The 24,075-nt window shown below is 41.3% G+C and overlaps 1 protein-coding gene across 1 annotated transcript in view; it reads left to right on the top strand.

Moving 5' to 3' along the window:
- Positions 1 to 1,245: 1,245 nt before the first annotated feature.
- TGFBR1 (transforming growth factor beta receptor 1) overlaps positions 1,246 to 24,075 on the top strand; it is a 31,847-nt gene continuing 9,017 nt past the window's right edge. Inside the window, exons 1-6 of the mRNA XM_030444882.1 lie at positions 1,246 to 1,501; positions 6,804 to 7,055; positions 7,428 to 7,670; positions 13,221 to 13,451; positions 17,228 to 17,395; positions 18,143 to 18,299. Of these exons, the coding sequence (XP_030300742.1) occupies positions 1,423 to 1,501; positions 6,804 to 7,055; positions 7,428 to 7,670; positions 13,221 to 13,451; positions 17,228 to 17,395; positions 18,143 to 18,299 (1,130 nt within the window). The 5' untranslated portion in view covers positions 1,246 to 1,422. The remainder of the gene's footprint in view (positions 1,502 to 6,803; positions 7,056 to 7,427; positions 7,671 to 13,220; positions 13,452 to 17,227; positions 17,396 to 18,142; positions 18,300 to 24,075) is intronic.

Here is a 24,075-nt window from a genome sequence, read left to right as displayed (position 1 = left end):
GGGGAATGTGAACGGGGCGGGGGAGTGGATTCCCAGAGCAAGCTGGTAACTGGTTGGAGAGTAGCTACCCGATCCCAAGAGGGAAGAGCACCTTCCCTCCTTCCCCGCCACCCCTGAAAAAGCCAATAAAGCTGTGGATAAAACTAACAATCTCAGTCACGGTAATTTTCTTCATAGGGTGGATCCTAGCTGCCACTGGTTGCAAGATTAAGCAGAGCCTCGGGCAGCTACTAGAACTGTGCAAATTCGCTTCCGATTGCAAAATAATCCCTCCAGTTACGAGCAGTGAACGTGCAGACTGTGGTATCAGACGGGAGCTGCACACCGGGACCAGCGCGGTTCTTTCTGGCCCGGCACTAGAACTCGGAGGCTCTACCCTGTAGCATCCAGTGCTGCGGGAAGACGCATCCTTCATTCCCGAATTACGAAGCAGGATGCAGGACAAGCTCTAGTAAGTACGCCAGCTGCAATGTTAGCAGCGAATAAGCTGTCAGGAGTGTTGGGTATTACAACTACAACCCATCCGCCAGCCCAAGCGGGAAGCACCGCAGGGCTCTGCACGCTTCAGCGGGTCCCTCTCTCACCCGCGCTGTCTCCGGAGAGGGGCAATCCCTCGGCTGCTGCGGGTATTTCTCCTCTCTCCAGACAACCTGAGTGCCGCCCAATCCCTCCCGTAACTCACTCCAGCGGCAGCGCTCTCACCGCGGCCCCGCACCTCACAGCCAGCGAATCGAGGAAGCCGGCAGTGCCGGACGGGCCAGCGCAGCGCCCCAGCCGCACGCTTGGGTGGTCCCCCCCCATCTCCCGAGTGCCTTTGGGCGCCGGCCGTCCCGTCCCCCCTTGTTTCGGAGAGAAGTTACGGTGCCTCCAGCAACGCAGAGGCTGCGTGCGCAGGACCGGTGCCCGCCGCCGATCGGCACCCGCGAAGCCCGGGCACCCGCAGGCCTCACCGGCCTAGCGACGCCGCCGGCGCCCCGCCAATCACAGCGTCGCCCCGCCAATCAATCACAGCCTCGCCCCGCCAATCACAGCCTCGACCCGCCAATCAATCACAGCCTCGACCCGCCCCTCAGCCGTGCCGCTTGTGCCCTGCGGCCGCCTTGTCCCCCCTCTCCGCAGCTGCCGAGGGGGGCGGGACCGTGGGGCGGGGGGCGTGGGCAGGAGTAAGAGCGGGGCGGGATCGGAGGCGGGGGAGCGGCCAATCCGTCGGAGCTGCTGCGTCAGTTACATTGGCAGCCGGGGCGAGCTGGGGAGGCGCTGGCAGCGGGAGCGTCTCTCCCTGTCTGTCGCGGGCGGGAGAGGAGAAGGGAGGGGCGGGGAGGGGAGGGGGTCGGGGTCGCGAGGCGGAATCCTGGTGCGCGGGCGAGGGAGCGGGCGGGCGCGCGCGCGCCCGCCCTGGCTCTGCGGTGTCGGGTCGGGACCATGGTGGTAGCGGCCACTCGGCGGCCCTGGGCCCTCCTGTGTCTGGTGATGGCCGCGCTGCGCTTCCCTGGGGCGGCCGGTGAGTGCACGCGTGTCTAGGGGAAGGAGGGGAGGGAGGGGAGCGGGCGAGGTGGTGCTTGGGGCGGGGGGAGGAGAGCGGCAGGGAGCTGCGAGTCCCCTCCGGTTTCTTTCAACAACATGGCGGAGGGGCTGGCTGGGGCGGAGTCGCCTTCCTTCCCCCCCCCCCCCCCCCCCCTATCCCTCCGGTGTCCGAGCCTGGTGGAGCCGGGGGACTGACCGTCCCTTTGTTGTCCGAGCGCGGCAGCGGCTTCGCGGGAGGGGCCGCGGCGTGGGGCAGATGGGGTGCGGCCGGGCGAGGAGGGGCAGGGGCGGGCGGCTGGCGGCTCCCGGGAGGGGGTGGTGGGCACCGTACCCGCGGCGGCCTGCGCCCGGCTTGCCCCCTGGGAGCAGCGCCTCGGGTGGCGTCTGCCCGGGGTAACTTTCCTCCGCCCTCAGCCCCGTGAGCTCGCCAGCTCCTCTCCCCGTGGGCTGGATCTCGGTCTGGCCCTTCCTGTGTGGGTATGGTGGCCGTGGCCCCTGACGGCAACTTGGTTATCGGGGCGCTGAGCAGCCTCTACAAACAGTTCCGCGGGGGAGGAGAGGCAAGCGCGGCCGGCTAGTGTGTAGATACGTGTTGAATGTTCCACGTAGCTAAGGTAAAAAGAGTCCCCTCAACTCCCATCTGGGATGCTTTAACTCTTTTACGCGCCGCGTTGTGGCGTGCTGGCAGTGTCTGTTCTGAAAGTTGGTGTGGTGATTTAGGGAGGTGATCTTTCAGTGACAGTCACACAGGTAATCTGTGTGCTCTGTGGTGACCAAACCCTGCGGAAATAAAGGAGTGAACAATATACAGTAAAATGGTTTGGTTCCTCCGATCTTCTTGCTCTTTTAAGCAAGAAGATGCGGTATTAGAGCTGTGCTGTGTCAGAGCTGATGCATTGAACAGGAATTCTTAATGGCATTCAGAAGTGCTATTTTTGCTTTTTTTAATGTTTTGGTTGGTTGGTTGGGTTGTGGGTTTTTTGTTCTTTTTAAAAAGCGGGAAGTTTTGATACTTGGTTACCGGTTTGGGCCATCTCTTCTAATGGGGTACACAAACGTCGTAGACATTTTACTTTGGTTTAGGTTTCTGTTTTATCTCTAGTAAGTTTGATGATAACAGATACACAAAGTCTGCATTTTGTAATTAGTCTACTTCCTAGACTTTTCTGTAAATGGACTGTATATTTCTTTTAAAGAGGAAATGGAGAAGCATCACAACTTTCTTCTTCAATTACAACTTTAAGACCGCCCTCTTGCTAATCTCCCCAAAATATTTTGCTGTCTTGCATATCGTGATGGCCTTGCTCCTTTGTCCCTTTAAACTCTACATCTTGTGGAACCAACAGTCTTGATTATTACTTTCCTGATGTTCCACATTCTGGTGAAATTTGTGTTTCATAGATTGTATTTTTGACGAGAGAAGCATTACAATGTCACGAAAGAAGGATCTGAAGTTTCTACTGCAGCATAATACTGCTGTAGAGGAGACCTGAGAATATTCAATTAATCTCTTTTAGATTTGTAAAACAAAGACAAATTATGAAATAAATAAAGGTATTGATAATATAAAAATTGTTAATTATAATGAGGCTTGTGTTGCTTTTTTTTTTTTTAGGGCACATCACAGGTTTTAACTGCTGTAGTATACTTTCCTAGTATCCTTTGAAATACATATGATTTCCATGAAAGTCCCTTGTCTGGAGGTGGTGTTCTGTGCTAAACTGTCTGGCTGAAGTAGTTCTGCAGGATGTTAGCAAATGATACGTAGTTGGTTTTATGCAATTCTTTTTTTTAAGTTTAAGGCATTGTGTGACTTTCTTACTTCAGGCAGACATCAGATAGAAAAAAGAATTTTTTGATAAAGAAGTTTTTTATAAACTTCTACAAGTGAAGTAGATACTGTGTGTTTTCTGTGGTCTTGTTTTGTATATAGTATTAATATCTGAGCTCTTGGGAACCAGCTTGTTTTAAGTATTGTCAAGCAGTGTAGTCCTAGTGTCTCCTTTCTGTTGCCACCTTGCTTTACGTCTCACTGTAGGTTTTCCAGGCTGCAGCACAAGAGTTTTAGCTATTATTAAATCATATTGAGGTATGAGAAGTATACTGCTGAGAACTTCTGTGACCTGGCATGTGTCATAGTGCACACATAGATGCTTTTATAATTCCATTGTCTCACTGATGCCTGACATGGTAGTCAGTCACATAAAGCAGTGATTATGTACTGTGGTCATGGTGCAGTGAGGAAATGAATGGAGAAGGTACTAAGTTATTATGGTGACCCAACTTCTGTTCTTGACTTTCTCACTGGTTGCCTGTATAGCCTTTAGTGCATTCATTTAGTTGTCTATACTTTCATTTCCCAAGCTTTGAATCACTTTAACAGACATGACCTTTCATTAGTAGGCATACCATAAGAGCATCATGGTAGTGGTTCCATCCAAATAGTGTTATAATACTTTGGGTTTTGTTGTTTTGTTTAAAAAAAAAAAAAAAGTTCTGGACCAACACTTGAGGGAAAACAATTTTTTTTTATCCTTTTTGACTTTACTGGTTTTGAAGGAGCTTTTGTGGCAGTAGGTTCAAAGGGCCTGTTCCAAATGTATTGAAATGCATTATACCTGAGGTATATTACTAGCTCCAGAAGATCAGTTTACATTACAGTTTGTAAATTTCTCATGACATTGTTATCAGCACATCTGAGAAATATATTTTCTCATTTAAGTGCACTTGAAGACCCAAATGGTTTCTGTCTGGGTTTTTAAAATACTGTAGTTTTTCTCTGGTAAGAACATGGACTACTTGGAGACAAAGCAAAAATTTACATCTCCAAAAGGACAACGTATGATACTCTTATTTCAGATCAGTTATAAATGAAAATGCTTTCTGGTAGGAATGAAGTGGTTTAACTACACTTGGACATGGATGTTTCCTCATCCCCCTGTGTTTATGTAGTCATAGTCTTTGTTCTTTTACACATAGATAACTGGAGGTTGAGACATGGGCAAGGATAGTTTAATGCTGTTTCCTCTTCTGGTATGGATTGTTGAAGATGCTGAATTCGTTTTCCTGTTGGTAAAATACAGAAATTTAACTCATCCACTGGATTGGGAAGGTCTGAAGAATTTTAAGTGGTGAGAGTAGGAAGGGAAGCGTGTCCGCTAGAGAGCACTGAAAACCTGTATTCCTAGAAGCTCTGGCTGTTGAGCTGATTAGGGAGGAGGAGAGTAGCTTCTGAAGGAAGCAGTCATCTTTTTATGCCGAGGAAACCATTCAGTTACATGTGGCTGTACTTGTGTCTTCTTTTGACAGTGGCATCAAAAAAAAGTGTAAATTGTGTCAAATTGCACTCCTTGAGAATTCTGTAGCAAAATCATTGGAAACAAAATGCAAGAAGATAATGCTTTATTTAGTCATACAACTTCACAAGATCAGGAAGATGAGTACGCATAACAGGGTCAACCCAAACCCCGCTTTTTACTTGAAGTAACTTGGCCTCAGTCTGATGACTCAATGTAAATATATCTTACTGTACGCATTCAGATGCATGTGCAGTTATGGTGAGCTAAGAATACTATTTAAATAGGGAAAAAAAACATGGATGAAGCAAGTGAAATAAAGACTTGCTTGTTAGGGAAGCTGAAAGAAATATCAATATGTGATTATTTTATGAATCTTTTAATAGATTTTAAAAATATAAGACTTTCCTTACTTCTCTGCTGGGGGGTATATTGCATCTCCACAAAGTGTACTGTTAAGCTTTATCTCTCCTTGTGCCAGTTCTCATTTCATATACTTGCTAATTACCTTTTTAGTAATCTTCATACTAAATGAATATTTTTGTAATCCCATTTATGTTCCCTTCCCTATTTCTGATTTCATCTGTGGGCTGGTGCCTCTCTCTGAAACATGGGTTATCTTTCTGTAGTGTGTCCTAAGAACTTCATCATATCTTTTCTGTAACACTAGAGGATGATCGGCAATAATTTGTTTTGCTCTGGAATCTTGGTGGAAGGAGATGCTTGCAGAGGAAGATGTACAACTCAGAATCAAGATTTTAGATGGAATATGCATTTGAGATTATATCAGGATTCATTTATATCCATGGTGTCCAAGGACAGAGAGGGCTTGTAAAATCTCTGGCAATTAAGGTGGTTTCCTTAAACACTTAAATTGAAGTGAAACACCAAGTTTCAGATTTCAGGGCATCTTTTGCATTGGCACCTATTAATCCTCAGACCTTTGATGTGAGGTTGTGTATGTACCCTTGAAAGAGGCTCATTTTGATTATGGCTTGGTTCATTTTTGTGTTTTGGGAATGAATGTGTAAAATTTGAAATTAATTTTATTTTTTGTATTTTTATCTTCCTGCATGCATGTACACAAATTGCATGCTAGTTTTTGCTCTTCACAGATGAACAAATGGAGTCAGAGTGATTGAACCTTTCTATTGTTGCTAGTGCACTGTTTTCTGCCTGGTTTTGGTCCTGTAAATGCAGGAGTAGAGGAGAAAGAAGACTACCACTTCAACTTTCTAAGAGCTTCTGCAGTTTTAAGAATGCAACCTGATCATCTTAAGACATTATTAGTCTGTCATTCCTGCTTCTCTGCATATCACCCTTCCTTTAATAGTAAATTGATACCTTTAGTAAACTAGGAACATCAGTAATGTTAGGCAGTGTTTTCCTGTGGCTTTGTAAATAACAAGTCTAAACCATATTCTGCATGTGTGAAAGAGTATGTTCTCAGGTCACTGAGTTGGTTGTTTTTTTGTTTTTTCTTTTTAGTGAGATGAAGCCTTGATATGCTCTTTCCTTTGTGCAAAATTGAAGCCATCAAATAGTGTATGAGGTATTAACCTTAGGTAGCTGGCAGCATCCTGTTTGTCACTTAGTAAAGGTTTGAACATAGCAGAGTTGTGTGTAGTAGAGGATACGGTGTTATTAAAAAGTCTAGACTTTTAGTATGAGAAGCTGTAATGGAACTTCTTGTGGAAGAACATCTAGGATTGCAGCCTTTCTTTATACAGCTATATACATACATAGCTGTATAAACAGAGAATACTTCAGCTTTAAATTCGACTTCATCATCTGGTAATTATTTTGTCTAACTGAATCATTTTGTCCTATTCTTTAGTGTTACAGTTGTATTTATGTAATCAAAAAGATTACGGGCTTTTTAGTGTTTTGAACTTCTGTTTCTTTAGTCATTCAACTTGTTTCTCAACTCTGAACATGTACCAATACTTAAGTTAGTTTTTGTGGGTTTTTTTCTCAATACAGCATTACAGTGTTACTGCCATCTATGTACAAAAGACAACTTCACATGTGTGACAGACGGGCTGTGTTTTACTTCAGTAACACGGACTGCAGACAAAGTCATACACAACAGTATGTGTATAGCAGAGATCGATCTGATTCCCCGAGACAGGCCGTTTGTTTGTGCCTTCTCCTCCAAAGATGGAGTCATTACTGTGCCTCACTGCTGTGACAGAGACCACTGCAATAAAATAGAACTTCTAATTCCAACACCAGGTAAGCTTTTGGCATATTTGATTTTTTAAGAGAAAATTCCATAAGAGAGGAAGTTTCAGTTCTAATGTGAATTTGAAGGCTGAACGTATACCTTATATTCTGTGAATAAAATTTTTAGAGACCTGAAACAAAAAATAATCTTCTGGATAGGGATTTTAGGGGCAGTTTTGAAGACTGTTTTGAAGTTAAATTGAAGCTGTGAATAAGCACATAGTTGCTTTTGTTCTTTTTAATAATTATTTTGATACTTAACTGTGCAAAAATTTTAACAAATACATTGAAATAATTTTAGGATCACTGTGGAATACAATGAATTTAGTTGCATAGAAAGAGAGACATAGTTTTACCAGTTTCTTTTGTTTTGACCGTCAGGCCCTACTCCAGGAAAACCAGCTTCTAATCTAGGACCTGTGGAATTGGCTGCTGTCATAGCTGGACCTGTCTGCTTTGTCTGCATTTCTCTGATGTTGATTCTGTATCTCTGTCATAATCGCACTGTAATTCATCATCGTGTGCCAAATGAAGAGGATCCCTCACTCGATCGTCCCTTTATATCAGAAGGAACTACTTTAAAGGATTTAATTTATGACATGACAACTTCAGGCTCAGGATCAGGTAACATCAAACTTCTTGTAGTAATTACTTTATATCTAAGAGCCTGGTAAGGCATCCATTTATTTTTTTTTTAATATTGCCAAATTTTTATAAAAGTGATAATTAACTGAAGAAACTACTGGAAAAGCTATTTTTTGTGTAGATTCATTTAATATCACTGGAGATTCATTATATGGAAATAAGGTAATTAAAAGAAACAGATTGAGTTGTTGCTACTGCTCCTCAATTCTGGAAGCACAGTCTGATATGCAGGGAATATTGCAGCCAGCTCTTGTAAATGTTTTGTCTGTTGGTAAGGATCAGCCATTTACCTTTTTGTTCTGTACAGTGTATCTGATATGTCATTTTATGTAGTTTTTGAGATAATTTAAATCGAAAAATCATTAATATCCATAGCAATCTGTATATTTAAAATGTTTTTAATAGTTTAGACAGTTCTCTCTTTAGAGATTTTTTTTTTTGAAGTGGCAGATTGACATTTCCATGTGTATAGAATGGGTGTAGTATGCAGACTGTATCTGAAAAATTTCTATCCCTTAGAATCATAGAATCAGCTGGGTTGGAAGGGACCTCAGAGATCATCAAGTCCAACCTTTGATCCACTACCACTGCAGTTACAAGCCCATGGCACTGAGTGCCACATCCAGTCTCTTTTTAAATATCTCCAGGGATGGAGAATCCACTACTTCCCTGGGCAGCCCATTCCAATGCCTCATCACCCTCTCCGTAAAGAAATTCTTTCTAATGTCCAATCTAAACCTCCCACAGCACAACTTAAGACCATGCCCTCTTGTCTTGCTGAGAGTTGCCTGGGAAAAGAGACCAACCCCCACCTGGCTACACCCTCCTTTCAGGGAGCTGTAGAGAGTGATGAGGTCTCCCCTGAGCCTCCTCTTCTCCAGGCTGAACAGCCCCAGCTCTCTCAGCCTCTCCTCATAGGGTGTGTGCTCGAGTCCCTTCACCAGCCTGGTTGCCCTCCTTTGGACCTACTCCAGCACCTCAATCTCCTTCCTGAACTGAGGGGCCCAGAACTGGACACAGTAATTGATTTCATTAATTTTTGTTTTAGTTCTGACTAACAGATGTTACTCTGTGAAGATGAGGAGTAGTCTGTTCTCTGCATATAGTATTCTCAGTCGTAATTCTGACGTAGTTGTTTATAGGATTGTGGCAGTCTGTGTTACAGGAATACAGTTTAATAGGCACTAGTAGGGATTATATGTCAGATAAATCATTGTATAAATTAATCTCTGGTCCATGCTAAAGTGCAGGACATTAGATTGTGTACGGCAACCTCTTACCAGCTTTCTACTGTATAATCATTTCAAATAATTAATACTGAAAATTATTTCTGCTGCTTGCAGACATATGTGCTTAAACATCCATGCCCTTTCAGAGTACTTTCTGCAAAGAGATAGCTGGTTGTGACTCAATTGTTTAATTTTACAGAAGTGAAAAAGATTCTAACAAACCCCAAACATGTAGGCTGTGTTTCTTTTCCAAGGGCAGTAACTGACAAAACTGTTTAATTTGCATTGCTTTATCAAGTAAATTGACATAAACTTCATAGGACCATAGAATTGCTCAGGCTGGAAAAGAGCTTCAAGATTATAGAGTCCAACCTTGTCCTAACCCTATTACCATATCCTGATAACTCTACAAGTTACAGAAGGCAAAAGCAGGGACTGGGAAAAGGAAGATTCACAAGTCCCTGGGACCCAAGAGATCCATCTGCAGCTCCCGAGGGAAACGGTGGCTGAAGCTGCATTCCATCATGGTTGAAAGGCAATGGCAGTCAGGTGAAGTTTCCCACTGACTGGATAAGGGGGAACATTACCACCATTTTCAAAAAGGAAAAAAAGGCAGACCTGGGGAATTACAGGCCACCCAGTCTCACTTCTGTGCTCAGCAAGGTCATGGAGCAGATCCTCCTGAAGGCTCTGCTTAAGTGATTAAAAAATGTGGAGGTAGTTGGTGGCAACCAAAGGCAAATCAAACCATACCTGAGAAATTTGGTGTCCTTTTATGATGGGGTCACAGTGTCAGTGGGCAAGGGTGTAGAGCAACTGATGTCATCTACCTGTACCTGTGCAAAGCATTTGACACTGTCCTGCATGACATTCTTGTCTCTAAATTGGAGAGACATGGGCTTGATGGATGGACCACTCAGGGATAAAGAATTGGCTAAATAGTTGCTCACAAGGAGTAGTGGTCAATGGCTTGATGTCTAAGTGGAGACCAGTGACGAGTGGCATTCCTGAGTTGGTATTGGGACTGGTGCTGTTTAACACCTTTGTTGGTGACATGGGATTGAGTGCACCCTTAGCAAGTTTGCTGTCAATCCAACCTGTGTGCTGTGTTTGAATGAGAGGGAGAGGATGCCACCCAGAGGTACCTGGGTAAGTCCAAGAAGTGGGGCTGTATGAACTTCATGAAGTTCAGAAAGGCCTAGTGGGAGGTCCTGCGCCTGGGTCGGAGCAATCCCAAGCACAAATATAAGCTGGATGGAGAATGCATTGAGAACAGCTCTGAGGAGGACTTGGGAGTGCTGGTTGATGAGAAGCTCAATGTGAGCCAGCAGTATGCATTTGCATCCAAGAAAACCAATTGTATGCTGGGCTGCATCAAAAGAAGAGTGGGCAGGAGGTCAGGGGAGATGATTCTCCCCTCTACTCTGCTCTTGTGAGACCCCACTTGGAGTACTGCATCCAGTTCTGGAGTCCCCAGCATAGGAAGGACATGGAGCTGTTCAGAGTCCAGAGAAAGGCCATGGAGGTGGTTAGAGGGCTGGAGCACCTTCCTGTGAAGACTGGGTTGTTCAGCCTGGAGAAGACAAAGTTCTGGAGAGACCTTACAGTGGCCTCCCAGTAACTGGAAGGGGACTACTGGGGTGGGACTTATTACAAGGGCATGTAGTGATAAGGCAAGAGGCAATAGCTTTAAACTAGAGGATGCTAGATTTAAGTTAAACATTAGAAGGACATTTTTTTAGTGTGAGGGTAGTGAGACAGGTGTCACAGAGGAGCTGTGGATGCCCTCTGCCTGGAACTGTTCAAGGCCAGTTATCTTGGAACTGTATTTAGTCAATTTAAAGTACTGTCTGGTTGATAGTTCCCTTCTAACTTCTGTGGATAATCGCAGCATTCCTGCCACTTTGTACATGGTGGCTTTCCCATACTTTCTTTAGATCTAAATTCAGGCCTGTGATAAAGTTAATGCAGACTTAGCTGTCACTTAGTCTTTCAGTTTGTTATTGGGTATCTTAATTTTTCTTCTGACCTTCCCTGTAGTGCTTTTGAGCCTCTCTGTGTTTTAAAATTCTGGAAGCATTCCTTCAAAATAAGCTGTTGAAAAGTGGGGAATGCCCATTAGAGGAAGCTCTAGGATTCTTCCTCCAGAGCAAATGGTCCCAAACCACTGACTCTTCCCTTGCTTATTTGCACATTACACTTGAAGTTAAAGCAACATGTTGGGAAATTATTTGATTGTCAGAGCTTCAGCACACTCGGGCTTGTCTCACCAACTATAGTATTTGAGCATTAGATACTGATTGCTGCATCAAAGGAAGAAAATCCCAAATACAGTCAAATTTGACCTACCCCTAAGGAAAGCTCATCAATAATTTGTTTTTATGCTTGAAAGACAAAGTCATGTTCCTGTAAACCAAAACCAGATGTTTCCTTAAGAGTGATCTTTTAACTTCAGCTGCAGTGAGTTCCATGTTCTTCTGTTTGTGAGACAAGTATTAGCATTATTTAGTGTTCTGTACTTCCCTTTTATTATGACAGTAATATAGGAGGTGCTTCAAATACTTATTTTCTGTATTGTAGGCAGTGTATGTGTTTGCAATGACTTATATCACTTAGTTTCAAAATTCATCAATGTTCGTATAATCCAGACCAAAGAGGAATTTTTTAGTCTGTTGACCCACAGTACACTTTATGTTGTTAGATTAATGCCAAGGGTCCAAAAGAGCTCATGGTCAAATAAAAAATTCTACCATTATTGGCTGTTACAATATGTTTCTCTAGAGAGAAACATATAAAACAGAAGTTTATAGTTTATAAAAGATGAGCTTCCTACTTAGATTAAAAGGGAAGTAGGATTCATTTTCTCCAATGTTGAATAGTAAACTTTTATTAATTATTCAGTGTTGACTTCTGCTATTATTGCACAATTTTTCCATGACGAACAAGACCTGAAACAGCTAGAGCCTTGATGAGAGGAATTGATGAAACATCTAAAGTAGAAGCTGTGACTTGAGCAGAAGGGTTTAAGAGAAGGATTTCAAAGTCTCTTGGAGCTGAGAATGCTTTTCAGATCATAATGCAAGTCTCTCGATATCAACAATGTACTACTATTGCTCCAGCTCACAAATGGCAAAATAACTTAGTTGCAAGGAAGAATTGTCAAATTACTTTTAGTCAGTTACAGTGAACCTAGAACTTAAAACCTTATCATTGGCTCATAGAAGCTTAAAGAGAATGAGATTGCTGGTTGTTGGGTTTTTTTATTATTCCACTTCAGAGGAAGTCTTCTGGGCAGAGGTTACAAAGTTCTAGCAAGTGCTTTTATTGGCTAACTTTGGTGCTTTAGAACTTAATTCCTTATTTCTTGAATTATCCAAACCAAGTGCAAACTTCATAAAATTGTATCAGTGAATGGGTTGAAAGGGAGCTTAAAGATCATCTAGTTCCATCCCCCCCTTCCATGGACAGGAACACTTCCCACTTGACCAAGTTGCTCAAAGCCCCATCCAACCTGGACTTGAATGCTTCTGGGTATGGGGCATCCATGGCCTTCATGGGCAACATGTTCCAGTGTCTCACCACCCTCATACTGAAGAAATCCTTCCTAATACCTACCCTGAATCTACCCTCTATGAGTTTAAAGCTCTTTATCCTATTACTAGATGTCCTTATAAAAAAATCCCTTGCGAAGCTGCTCTTATCTGTCTATGGAGGGCCTCCTCTGCCAGGTTTTCCTGGTCAAGTGGCCTGTAGCAGACCCCCACTACATCACCTGCCCCTGTCTTCCTGTCAACCCTCACCCATAAGCTCTTGGTCACCTCCTTATTCATCCCCAGGCAGAGTTCCATGGATTCCAGCTACCTGTGTAGAGTGTGACACCACATCCTCTTTGCCCCCACCTGTGCTTCCTAAAGAGCTCAAAAGAACTTTTATGCACTTGACAGTCAGTGGTCTAAGCTAATCAGAATACAGTTAAATTATGGAAAAGAAAAAAAACCCTTTTGTTAAACTCATTGGAGGTTTGAGGATACTTTGTTATGATACTGTAAAAAAATTTAAATGAAGCATCTACCAACTGTAGAGGTAGTTCGTAACACGATATTTTGGGGCTATTAAGGTTAAAGGTAGCATCTTACCTACTTGTCTGTTAGCAGTACACAACAAGCTGTTGAAATCTTAAGGTGGTTCAAGTGGATTCTAAGAGAAATACCTTAATGAAATATGGTTTGAATATTTAGTCCTTATGATATACTTATTTTGTTGGAGTGATGTTTAAGTTAATGTTAAATACTCTTTGTAGGTTTACCTTTACTTGTGCAAAGAACAATTGCAAGAACTATAGTACTTCAAGAAAGCATTGGTAAGGGTCGCTTTGGAGAAGTCTGGCGAGGGAAGTGGAGAGGGGAAGAAGTTGCTGTGAAGATCTTCTCTTCAAGAGAGGAGCGGTCATGGTTTCGTGAGGCAGAAATTTACCAAACAGTTATGCTACGGCATGAAAACATTCTTGGATTTATAGCTGCAGACAACAAAGGTGAGTGATACTATGAATTCATTTTGCTGATTTTGTACCCAGTCAGAAGAGGTGGAGGGGAAAATAAAGTTGTAAGTTTTCCCATTAAGACTAGGAAAAAAACCCTGTTACTAGAGGATCTCGGAGAGTAGCAGACTTCCAATAGGTTTAATGAATGAAAAAAGTATCTTTTCCTGGAAAATGTGCTTTGTTTAAATCTGAAAAAATACTGAGTATAATTTCTGCAATCAAGTTAAAATACTGGCTAAGTTTGGTATCAAAAAGGAAATACCTTACGTCAGCCCACACGTCTGCTGAATGCCTGTACTTTTACTTCCCTTTTAACCTAGTAAGATACACCAAAAGATGTCATGGGTAATTCTGTTGTTCTAATATAAAATAGAGGGTCCATTTTTGAGGCTGAGATATGTGAAGTTATTAATTTAGTACTCTAGTTAGAAAAAAAAATGGAAAAAGAGAATTAATTATTAATTCCTAGTATTAAAATGGTGTACTTGTTTCCTGAAGAACTATTCCTTTAACTATTGACTAAGGTACATTTTTTTGAGTTTGATTAGTCATGATTTCAGTCTGATGAAAGTTTCTTGGTTTTTCTTGCAGGCACAAAAATTTGGCAAAACAAAAAAAAACCCTGAATTTCTTACATTAAGGATGGAGAGCTCAAAGGTTTTTCTGTTTCATTCAGTTATTTTAATCTGAAATCACAAATTTCACCACACATTACCTTTCAGAAGAAAGCATTAACAAAAACTTCTGTCAACACTTTCAGATAACTGGATGCACTACAGTACTTTGGCCTCTCCATTCCTTCCTCATAACTGAAAAGCTATATATGGTGTGTGTATGAACTAAATTAGGTTAGCTTGTCATGGAAGGCTGTGCTACTGTATGTAATTACTACTGAGTGTAATTGCTTTTTCTTACCTGATAACATAAATCCTGTGATTGAAAGCTTCCTGGCAGATGCTGTTCACTGTGCTGCCAAAAATATTCAGTCAGGTTAATTGTTATTTGGCAATAATTTACTACTGTCAAAAATGTAAGAAACTGAGGTTCATCATAACATGTGTTCTGCTTAGATCATTAAATGAATGTAGCTTGTCAAACATGGCAAGGTACATAAAATTTAGTAGGTCCCATCTAGTAGTGAGATAGTACTTATGTTGCATTTCAGTTTATCTGTAATTAATTGTAAGCTTGAATGTAACACTGTTCCTTAAAATCTTACATACAGTATGACACACCCAAATCTGACACACAGTAAGAAGGAATCATGGCTTCTTTCAGAAGCCCAGCTTTATATTTTCTGCTTTGGAAGGAAAGTAAAAACAGACTGAATATTAAAACTTGCAGGTAGTAAGTAAGGTAAAACAAGTAGAAGAGTCTATAATCAGCAGAGGGGGAAAACTTTAGACAAATACACTGTAATTTGACTCAAAGCAATGGTAGTTCTTCAGAAACTTTGACATATTAAAAAGATCTGTTTAAACAAAATACATCTGGTAGACTAGTTAAAATTAGATTACTAATTTCCCTGCTTATTGTTGTCTAGTTTAGACACCTGCTGAGGTATCTCATTCATAAGAAATAGGAGAGATCAAATACAGGATTAAATAATGACTGTGTGTATTGTTAGTGCACAGAAGAGGATTATTTCAGGCAGGGTAGAGTCATAACTGGTGAAGTGGTAGAATAAAGCTAATTAAGTTGGCTTATTTTAAAATTCTGCAGCTTTTTGGACCTTTCTGACTAAATGGATTTGCGACCACTTTTAAATGCCTCTAAACACATACCTGGTTCTAATGGTTCTGTAAAACTGGTTCAGTGAATCCAATGCTGTTGGAGTTACTTTTCAGAGATAGTAATTCTCATTGGAAAAACTCGTATTTAATAGTATGCTCACTTCTACAGATTCATGCTTGGGTATGTCCAGTAACAAAAGAAGCTGCAATTGTAACCACAAAATATTTTTAGTTTCCTTTTTTCCTTTTTGAAAAAACAAAGCTTAGGGGTCACTTCACTGGGCATATTATAAGAAGTCTCCCACAGCAATAGCAGCTTTCTAAGCATCTCTTACAGGTTAGAGAATTTTACTGCTTTCTTTTGCCAGTTTAAATTAACAACTTAATTGACAGTATTCTGTGAATGTAGTAAGGCAGAATTTTATTTCCATCATGAGAATTGTTTGAGTGTAGACTTTGCTTACTTACTCTGAAGTATTTGGTGGCTTCTTAATTATTTTTAGTAGCATCTCAGGCCTCCCTAGAAACACCCCAGTAAAAAGGATGTTTGAAAGTTTTGCCACCCTCACCCAAGTGCTTATTAAAGATAAGCACATGTGCTTCTATAAAGATCTTTTTCAGGTAGTCTGTAGATCAGGCATTTTGTACCTTTGTGACTTTCACAGGCAAAGTGGAGGGCAGCAGAGGAAGATAGAGCAGAAAATTTAAAAAACCTTCTGTTTGGAAACTAAAAAAAATTTCAGTATGATAGGAACTAACTTCTGAATTCCGTTCTCTCATGCCTGTTTTCATATTTACTTCTTGAGTATGCATTTTGATAGCCTTTTGGGACTACTACATAATGATTTTGTTTGTTTGTTCTGAGCTATCACACTTGTTCTTGGGGAGTAGTAGCTGTCAGGATAGATGTCCAACTGAATTTTTTTTGGTGGGATAACTAGTATTTTAAAGACATGAAAGACCCTTCTACAGAAGCAGCTAACTTTAAAAACAGCTCTCAGATCTGCCACGAGAGTTGTTTTTATAATGAAATAAGAGTGGAAAACCTATTTGGCAGCAAGATTGTTCTTTTCTGGATCTATATTTACTACTTAGGTTAAAAAAAAAACCCCAAACAAGTTTTTGGCCTCTCTTTATTTAGATTCCTTTAATATTCTTTCTTTCTGTGGTTTAAACTTCAGGGTGCTTTGTGTTCGCTAGTTTAATGTGAACAATTTAGTTTTTATCTGTTATTTATATGCCTTGGGATATCTGCAAATGTGTTATGGCCTGTCTTGTTCTGTTATGGTTCAGTGAAAAATCATACAGCAAACTGGTTTCCTCATAATCAGTGTTTTTTCATTCCCTTTACCCTTGTGCCTGCTAGAAACCTCAGTTTTGGCCAGCAACTTAGAGGTCACCAGAGGTGGGATTTGACTTGATTTTTTTAAGTGATGTGTCTGATTGCAGTTTGCAAGCTTCTGCTGCAGGAGGAAAAATCCACCAGCTGGTGGTAACTGCAAGTTGTCTCCCAGGCTGAGGACAGAGGATAGGTTATGGCAAGACTGAAGGAGTTATGGGGCAAAGCTTGAAAGACTTTTTTTTGTTTGGTTGGTTTTTTGGGTTTTTTTGGTTGGTTTGGTTTGGTTTTTAGTAGCCTGGACAATATTGTGCTAGACCAATAGTGACAGGATTAGCTTTGCATCAGCACTGTTGCTTCCCCAAGCAGAAAAGTTAAGGGAAGGCAGGGCCTGGCTAAATACCTTAAGTATTTCACCTAACTGTCACAGTGGCATTGTCTTGTTATGTTTTGGTCACTTTTTAATTTAAATAAAAGAATACTTACTAAACTGTTTACGAAGTTTTGCATGGTGATCCCAGCCCTTACAGAGACATTTAAATGTTACAGAGATAGAATTTAAGATTTAAGAGTCTAAATGGCTTAGGTTACTTGCAAAGTATAATTTGTGCCTGATAAGCATTGTATTAAAATAACATACCTGGTTTGCTGATCTTTTGTGTATCTGTGATATTCATGCCAGTGTTATTTTGCAGACAATGGTACGTGGACTCAGCTGTGGTTGGTGTCAGACTATCATGAACATGGATCACTCTTTGATTACCTGAACAGGTATACAGTGACAGTGGAAGGAATGATAAAACTAGCTTTGTCCACTGCTAGTGGTCTTGCTCATCTTCACATGGAAATTGTTGGCACACAAGGTAATCAAAAGTATTCAGCCTGTCATTTGAATAATACTGGATTTTTTAAAAATAACACATATATACTTCTTTCTGCTGTAATTCTGTTTTTTAGTCAGAACATGCGGCCTTTTTCAGCGTGTAGTTCCCTTGCCCATAGCTACTTATGAGATCAGAGGGCATCTGAACCCTAGGACAGAAACCAAAGTTAATCCCTTGTGGAACTGAATGAATTGAAAAATGTCTGTTTTGGCCCTGTGACAACTTCTTGATTCAGAAGGGGTTTTTACCTTCCTTTTTATAGTATATCAAGGTTTTGTGAAGTAACAATACTTCTTACAAAATACCTATTAAAAGGCACTAAGTAATGATGCCTGTTGTATCTTCCCAACTTTGGTTGTGCTACTGGTCTATTTCTAGAGATACTGAAATCTTTTTTGTGGCTAGTACTATGTGTATACAGTAATAGTTGCAGGAAGAGGTAAAGGAGCAGTAGAGTGGACTAATTCTATAGACATTTGAAGCATTGAGTGGACTAATTCTATAGACATTTGAAGCATTGAGTGGACTAATTCTATAGACATTTGAAGCATTTTTCTGGACACCCAGCAAGTCTGCAATAAATAATTTTGGGAGTTCCCTTGATGCATATAAAGCAGCAGAACTGGAAAGAATTCAGTAACTTCAAATAAAATCCGCACCAGGTTTAAAATGAGAGTGATTATCTTTTTTTACAAATGTGTTATTTCTACTGTTTTTACCTTGCAGGCAAACCAGCTATTGCCCACAGAGATTTGAAATCAAAGAATATATTGGTAAAAAAGAATGGAACGTGCTGCATTGCAGACCTAGGATTGGCAGTTAGGCATGATTCAGCTACAGACACGATTGATATTGCCCCAAACCACAGAGTGGGAACAAAAAGGTAAAAGTATTAACATGGTGTGTCACGTGACTTTTATAATACAATGCTTTTGTTTTCCTTCTCCCATATAGAAGACTTCGGATCAAACACAAGCAACGGGAAAATTTAAATAATGCCAAGTAGAGTTCCTAGATGCTTCCTTGCAGGTTGAAACTTTAGTTAGTAAGTGTGTGCTTAAAAAGCATGTTGAATCTTGGTATCTATTTCTAGCATGTGTAAAACACTGAGCACTTGCAAGATATTTATGGTAGAGTACAAAACAAGTAGGGCACTTCACGAATTACAGTTTTAGAGACTTTATTGCAGTGTCTTTATTCTTTTTTGGCCTTGTGTTAATGGAAATCATAGAATCCTCATGGTTGGAAAGGACCTTCAAGATCATCAAGTTCAACTGTCAGTCCTACAAAACCATAACCACTAAATTGTTGTCCCCCAGGGACAGCAATTTCACCACGTCCCTGGGCAACCTGTTCCAATGCTTCACCACTCTTTCAGTGAAGACATTTTTCCTAATATGTAATCTGAATCTCCACTGGTGCAACTTGAACTCATTTCCTCTTGACCTAAAGTGTTACGTGCAGTCCAGTCTGGAGTGTAAGACATTGGAAGTGAAAAGCTGGGGTTTTTTTCAGTGTGAATACAAGAATATACAAGGTGCAGAGACATGGATGTCGGTTTTCATGGGGTCATATTTTTGAGAGAAACATGAGAACACAAAACAGCAGTCACATTTGTCAGCTAATGCATAAATAGAATTATTAATAGATGAGTCAGTATACTTCCATTCTTTTAAAGGCCTACTGAATTTGGAAATGCAAGTATTCTTGTCCTTGAAAGAACTCAGAGCTGTTTAACTCCATCAACACAGGTGCAATTAAACTTACTGACTCTAATTTATCATTGCTGGACCTTCAAACAATAACAAATCAAAGCTATTCTGAAGCAAATACTAAGTTCCTTTAGCAATCTGTGCAGCTATACAGCATACAGAGTTAGCAGCACTAACAGTGAATCTGAGGGACAGAGTTGTGCAGTCAGAGTAGCTTTTAGTCCTTTTGAGGCCCATAGGTTCACTGGTATGTCAAACAGAAGCTTGTATGCCTGTCACAGAGAAACATGTGGAAGCCCAGTGATTCAGGGCAGTACATGACTAATTTCAGAATATGCCCTAGCAGTATTGGAGGGTGTGATTGGGGTTTTACAGTGAACTAGGATGCCCCTTTAACTATGGCTTTTAGGAAGAAAAAAACCCGACTTTTTTAAGTCTTAGTGGGCAAAAGCTTTAGAATGTGTACTGTGATCATTATATTGCTGAAATTACTTTTTTTCTGAAGCTCTGCTGTGCCAGTCCTGTGCCAAATTTAAAAATACCACACAAATGGTCAGGTGAGATTTATTTTCTGAATTCCTACTAGATAGTAAAATTCTGGGCATTGTTCCTTCTCAAAGTCTCCAGTAATCATTGATAACAAAAGAGGAGACTACTTCATAACTTTCCATTGCAGACTTAGCTGTGTGAAGGGTACATACTATGCAGGGCTTAGTATTTTCTACTACACCTACATGCAAATCAGTTACTTTTTCAGTCTCGTCTTTGGAGAAAGCATTATTTTAGCTGTGTCTGTAGATCCTTCTTATCCCTTCTTACATAGGTGCTACTAAATTGCTTGTTTATCTCTCTTACACTTCTTCACAAGAGTGAAGCTGCAATTCACTTCTTGCTGCAGCTGACAGCAGCAGGACTAAGACTGTTTGCCACTTTAAAGACATTAGTTGCTTCTACCTTTTGGAAATTGTTCATTTTCCTAAAAGGCTTGGTCCCCTCTTCCTCTCTGTTTTGTGTTCTTAGGTAAGTAACTGCACCTCTGGTTCATTTTTCATAGTAAGGTTAAGATCTTACCTGTTCAATAACAACTTTAACCCCCACTGGTTGCCACTGCTGGTACCTCTTCTGCATATTGGAAGCTCTGTGTGTAAGTTCAGGGACACTTTCCTAAGTTTGTATTTTTCCTAATCTATTGTAAAGATATGTGATTTAGGGAGCAAGAAAACTTGCTCTTGAGTGAGCAATGTAAGTGCTAAGTCAAACTGATGATCTTTCTCTCTATCTGAATGAATCTTTCTTTTATGTTCAGAGGCATAGCTTTACCAGAGGGTGTGAACTATGTCCTTTTAACAGCTCAGTCTGCAACATAGAACAGGGAATGTGAACTTCAAATTGGGAAGGATTCTCTTTCTTATTCTCTCAGGCAAGTTAAAAAAAAAAAGATTGTAGTGAAAATAGGCAGTGTTTAGAAGAAATTTGGCTGTGAATTCTGCCTTAACATGGGTGCTTTTCTGCAGTTAACATAAACCCAATATAAACAGAATTCTAGCTATGCTAGAACAGGCTTGGTTAAAGAGAGCATGTTTTGTGTGGGTCCTGTTTGATGACACCAAACTTCTTATGTTATACAAGAAATGTAGGCATCTAATACAGTTATAAAGGACTAAAAGGGATGGGGGGTGGAAGAGGTCAGCAGGCACCCAAAGTTTGGCAAGACCACGCTGAACATAATGGGTAAACTTTTCTGTAGGCCTGTTCTTTCATTCTTGGAGAGTACTGAGCTGCAGACCTTGTTCAGAAGATCAAAGTTAGTATTTCTAGAGTAGTTCTCTCCAGGACCTAAAGTACTGTTTCTAACAAGCAGTTCACTCCCAATATATAAGCTGACAAGGAGATGAATATTTTTTTCCCTTTTGTCTGATAGCCGTGAAACGGCTTCTCTGCTAACCACACGAGATGACCTTACTTGCCTTTCACCTCTCTTGTTCCAGCAATAATATCTCAGGCTTCTTGAGCAGTCACCATTCTGTGTTATGGAAGCCAAAGCCAATCTAAGTGCAGTAATGAAGGACCATGGTAAGAGGTCAATTTGCCCATAAGTTCAATGGAAGTCACATTTATGGGGAGGGAATTTTTTCTTTTGAGGGTATGAGTTCAGTTCCTTTGCTACATTCCAGGATCTTAAGGGCTTTCCTGTTAAAACCCATGTCCTCAGGTTGATAACATGGAAACAAACTCCTATACTGCTTGTATAAGTGATTATGGCTGACAGTCTTGCAACGTGTTTGGGGGTTTGGTTTCTGTGTTTTTTTTCCAGCAGCTACAATCACTCATCTTGTCCACATGTGATCTTAAGCTGGATCAATATTCTTTTTTCTAGAGCCAAAACTTACCACTGTACTGTCCAGTACATGACGTAGTATAAGACTGATATCCAATAATGCAAAATTATTGGAGAACATTAGAACAACCTCCATCCTGCATTCTTGATTTTAAAATTTTTGATATCAGTGGCCTGAAATAATCTGAGCCTTGTGCATAGTGAAGATTTTGATTTATGTAAACTTAACACTCTGCTTTCATTCAGTAAATACTGTCAAAGTAAACCTTATGTTCCTCTTTGGACGGTTTTCTGCTGCTTGTACTATGTGTATTATCTGTGGGGAATTTGTATGCCTGTATGGTGCTTAGGAGAAGTCTCATGTCAGCAACTCTCTTTGAAGTTCTGGATGACTGGTTGCATTTTTCGTCTTTTGTTGGTAGCCCTTGCTTCCTTGTATGTATATCATTTCCATAAGGCACAGTAGTGCTGAGAGAGTTCTAAAAGGACTGATCATCCTGAAATGTGCTATTGCTCTTGTTCTGTTCCCATAATCTGTGTGCTTTGATTTTTTTTTTTACCAGATAACTGTGATCTCCAAAGCCCTGATGTCATTGTTTGCCTGTGTCATTAATATGTCAGCTTGAGATTGACAGGGCAATGAAGTGGAGAAACACTGAGCTCTGCTAAACATTACGTATTTGATTTAGCTGTCAGACCTATACCAAACTGAGAGAGCAATAGTAGAACTGTTCTTGACTGGTACAGCAAATACCACTTGTTCTTTCCAGCAACCCATGGGAATGCTGCTGTCAGTAACTCACGATATGGTTCACACTAATGTTTTGCTTAATATTCCCACATTAGACCTGGTCAGTAAACAAGGTAGCAGTCATTTGGATGCCATGACCGGTTTCCTCATCCTTGTTTCTCAGTTGAAAGTCTGTCACAGATTTTTCTGTTGCAGAAATGTTGATAAAGTTTTTCTTGTGAGCACAGTTGTTAATGTGTAACCCAAATGGGATTTGCTATTAAAAAAAAAACAGTTACTGATCATAACCAGATGATCAGTTACTTCAGAGCCTTTGTTCCCAAGGAATCCTTAGTGGTACTTTTTTTTTTTTAATCAGCCCTTCCTATCTGTTCCCTGTCTGCTCTTGCTAGTGGGTGTTATAAGTGGCTGCTCTATCTTGGCAAATTCCAGGAGCTGTGGCTTCTTCCTGCCTGGCCTCTTGGGAGTCCAGCCTGGTGTGTCCAAAGGGCTGGGGCTCTGTCCATCTTGGGTCCATGGATGTTGCTCCTGCTTTCTTGTGATTGAACCAGTAGTGTGACTGGGCAACACAGATAAATGCAGTACTACAGAGCTGATGACACAGATTGCTGTATATCATGTGCTGTCTTCAACACCCACATAAAATACTGTCAGAACTTGTATAAAATGCAAGTATCGTACTGATGTCCCTTTCCTTCTTTTCAGCTAATCATGACTGAATTTCATTAGTGAAAACACAAGCACTCTTCTTTAGCTTTATATATGCCTATGCATATTTATGAATCTGTCAACTATCACTACAACCGTCTTAATTTCCTCTAATGTGTCTCATGCCCTCTTCTGTACTCCTCAGGTCTACTACTCACCAGCTGTGTTGGGTTAATGCAAACAGATGCATGTACTTATATGCATATCTACATACATTGATTTCCTCCTATACTAACACAGCCCCTCCCCCTGTGAGACATTCCTGTTTGAGCCACTTGCTGGCTAAACCAGCTTGAAGTTTGCTACTGAATTACATCCATTCACACCGGGTTAGGGGAAAATACAAACTTTCTGTCCCACCTATCAGCTACTTCTCAGGCATACAGACCTTATGATCTGTGATTCCCACTTGAGTTACTGGTGCTGAGAGGCCCTTACCCTGCTTCTCTCATTCCAGTTCTTCTCTGTAGCTAGATCACTCTGAAGCCTGTTATCTATGGTCCCACCTCTGTCTGGAGCAGAGGCCCTCATTTGCTCCAATTGCTGGTGCTAGGGATGGCTTCACTCTCTTTTATTGCAGTTACAGGCCCAAAATTCCTTCATGCTGTTTCCCCCACTGTAGAGAAGACCTGTGGACATGTATTCCTAGGATCTGCAGTTCCCTTTCTGTCCACATAGGCTGAGACCCTCCTTCCCTCCAGTTGCTAGCACCCAAGGCTCAAAGACAACCTCATCCCTTGTCTGAATCTGGTGGCTAGTCTGGAATTCACTCATACCTGCCTTTGGTTGCTGTCCTAGTTTGAGTCTGAGGAACTGAATCAGAAGGGCTTTCAGGCTCTGGGAGGGGTCTCTTCCCTCCCATTCCCTGCCCATACTCTCTAAGCTCAGGCAGACCCCAGCCCCCTCCTCTCTTTCCCCCGCTCCTTGCTTCGCTGCTGTTCCCCTTCGCTCCTTTACCCCCAGCTCCCCACCTGCTCTCCAGAATCCACATCCAGCGGGTGCTGGAAAGAGCCCTGGAGCCCCCTCCTGAACAGGCCCTGCCTCAAGGGCCCTCAGGAACCTATCCCTGCTGCCATCGAGATCGGGTTGTATATATATTTGTATATACTTGTATTTTTTTTCTTTATCCCATATGTTATTGCCTTTCCCC

Source organism: Calypte anna, chromosome 2, assembly GCF_003957555.1.
Source record: "Calypte anna isolate BGI_N300 chromosome 2, bCalAnn1_v1.p, whole genome shotgun sequence".
Taxonomy (NCBI): domain Eukaryota; kingdom Metazoa; phylum Chordata; class Aves; order Apodiformes; family Trochilidae; genus Calypte; species Calypte anna.
Note: the sequence above shows the minus strand (reverse complement) of the source record. Positions and strands in the feature narration are given on the sequence as shown.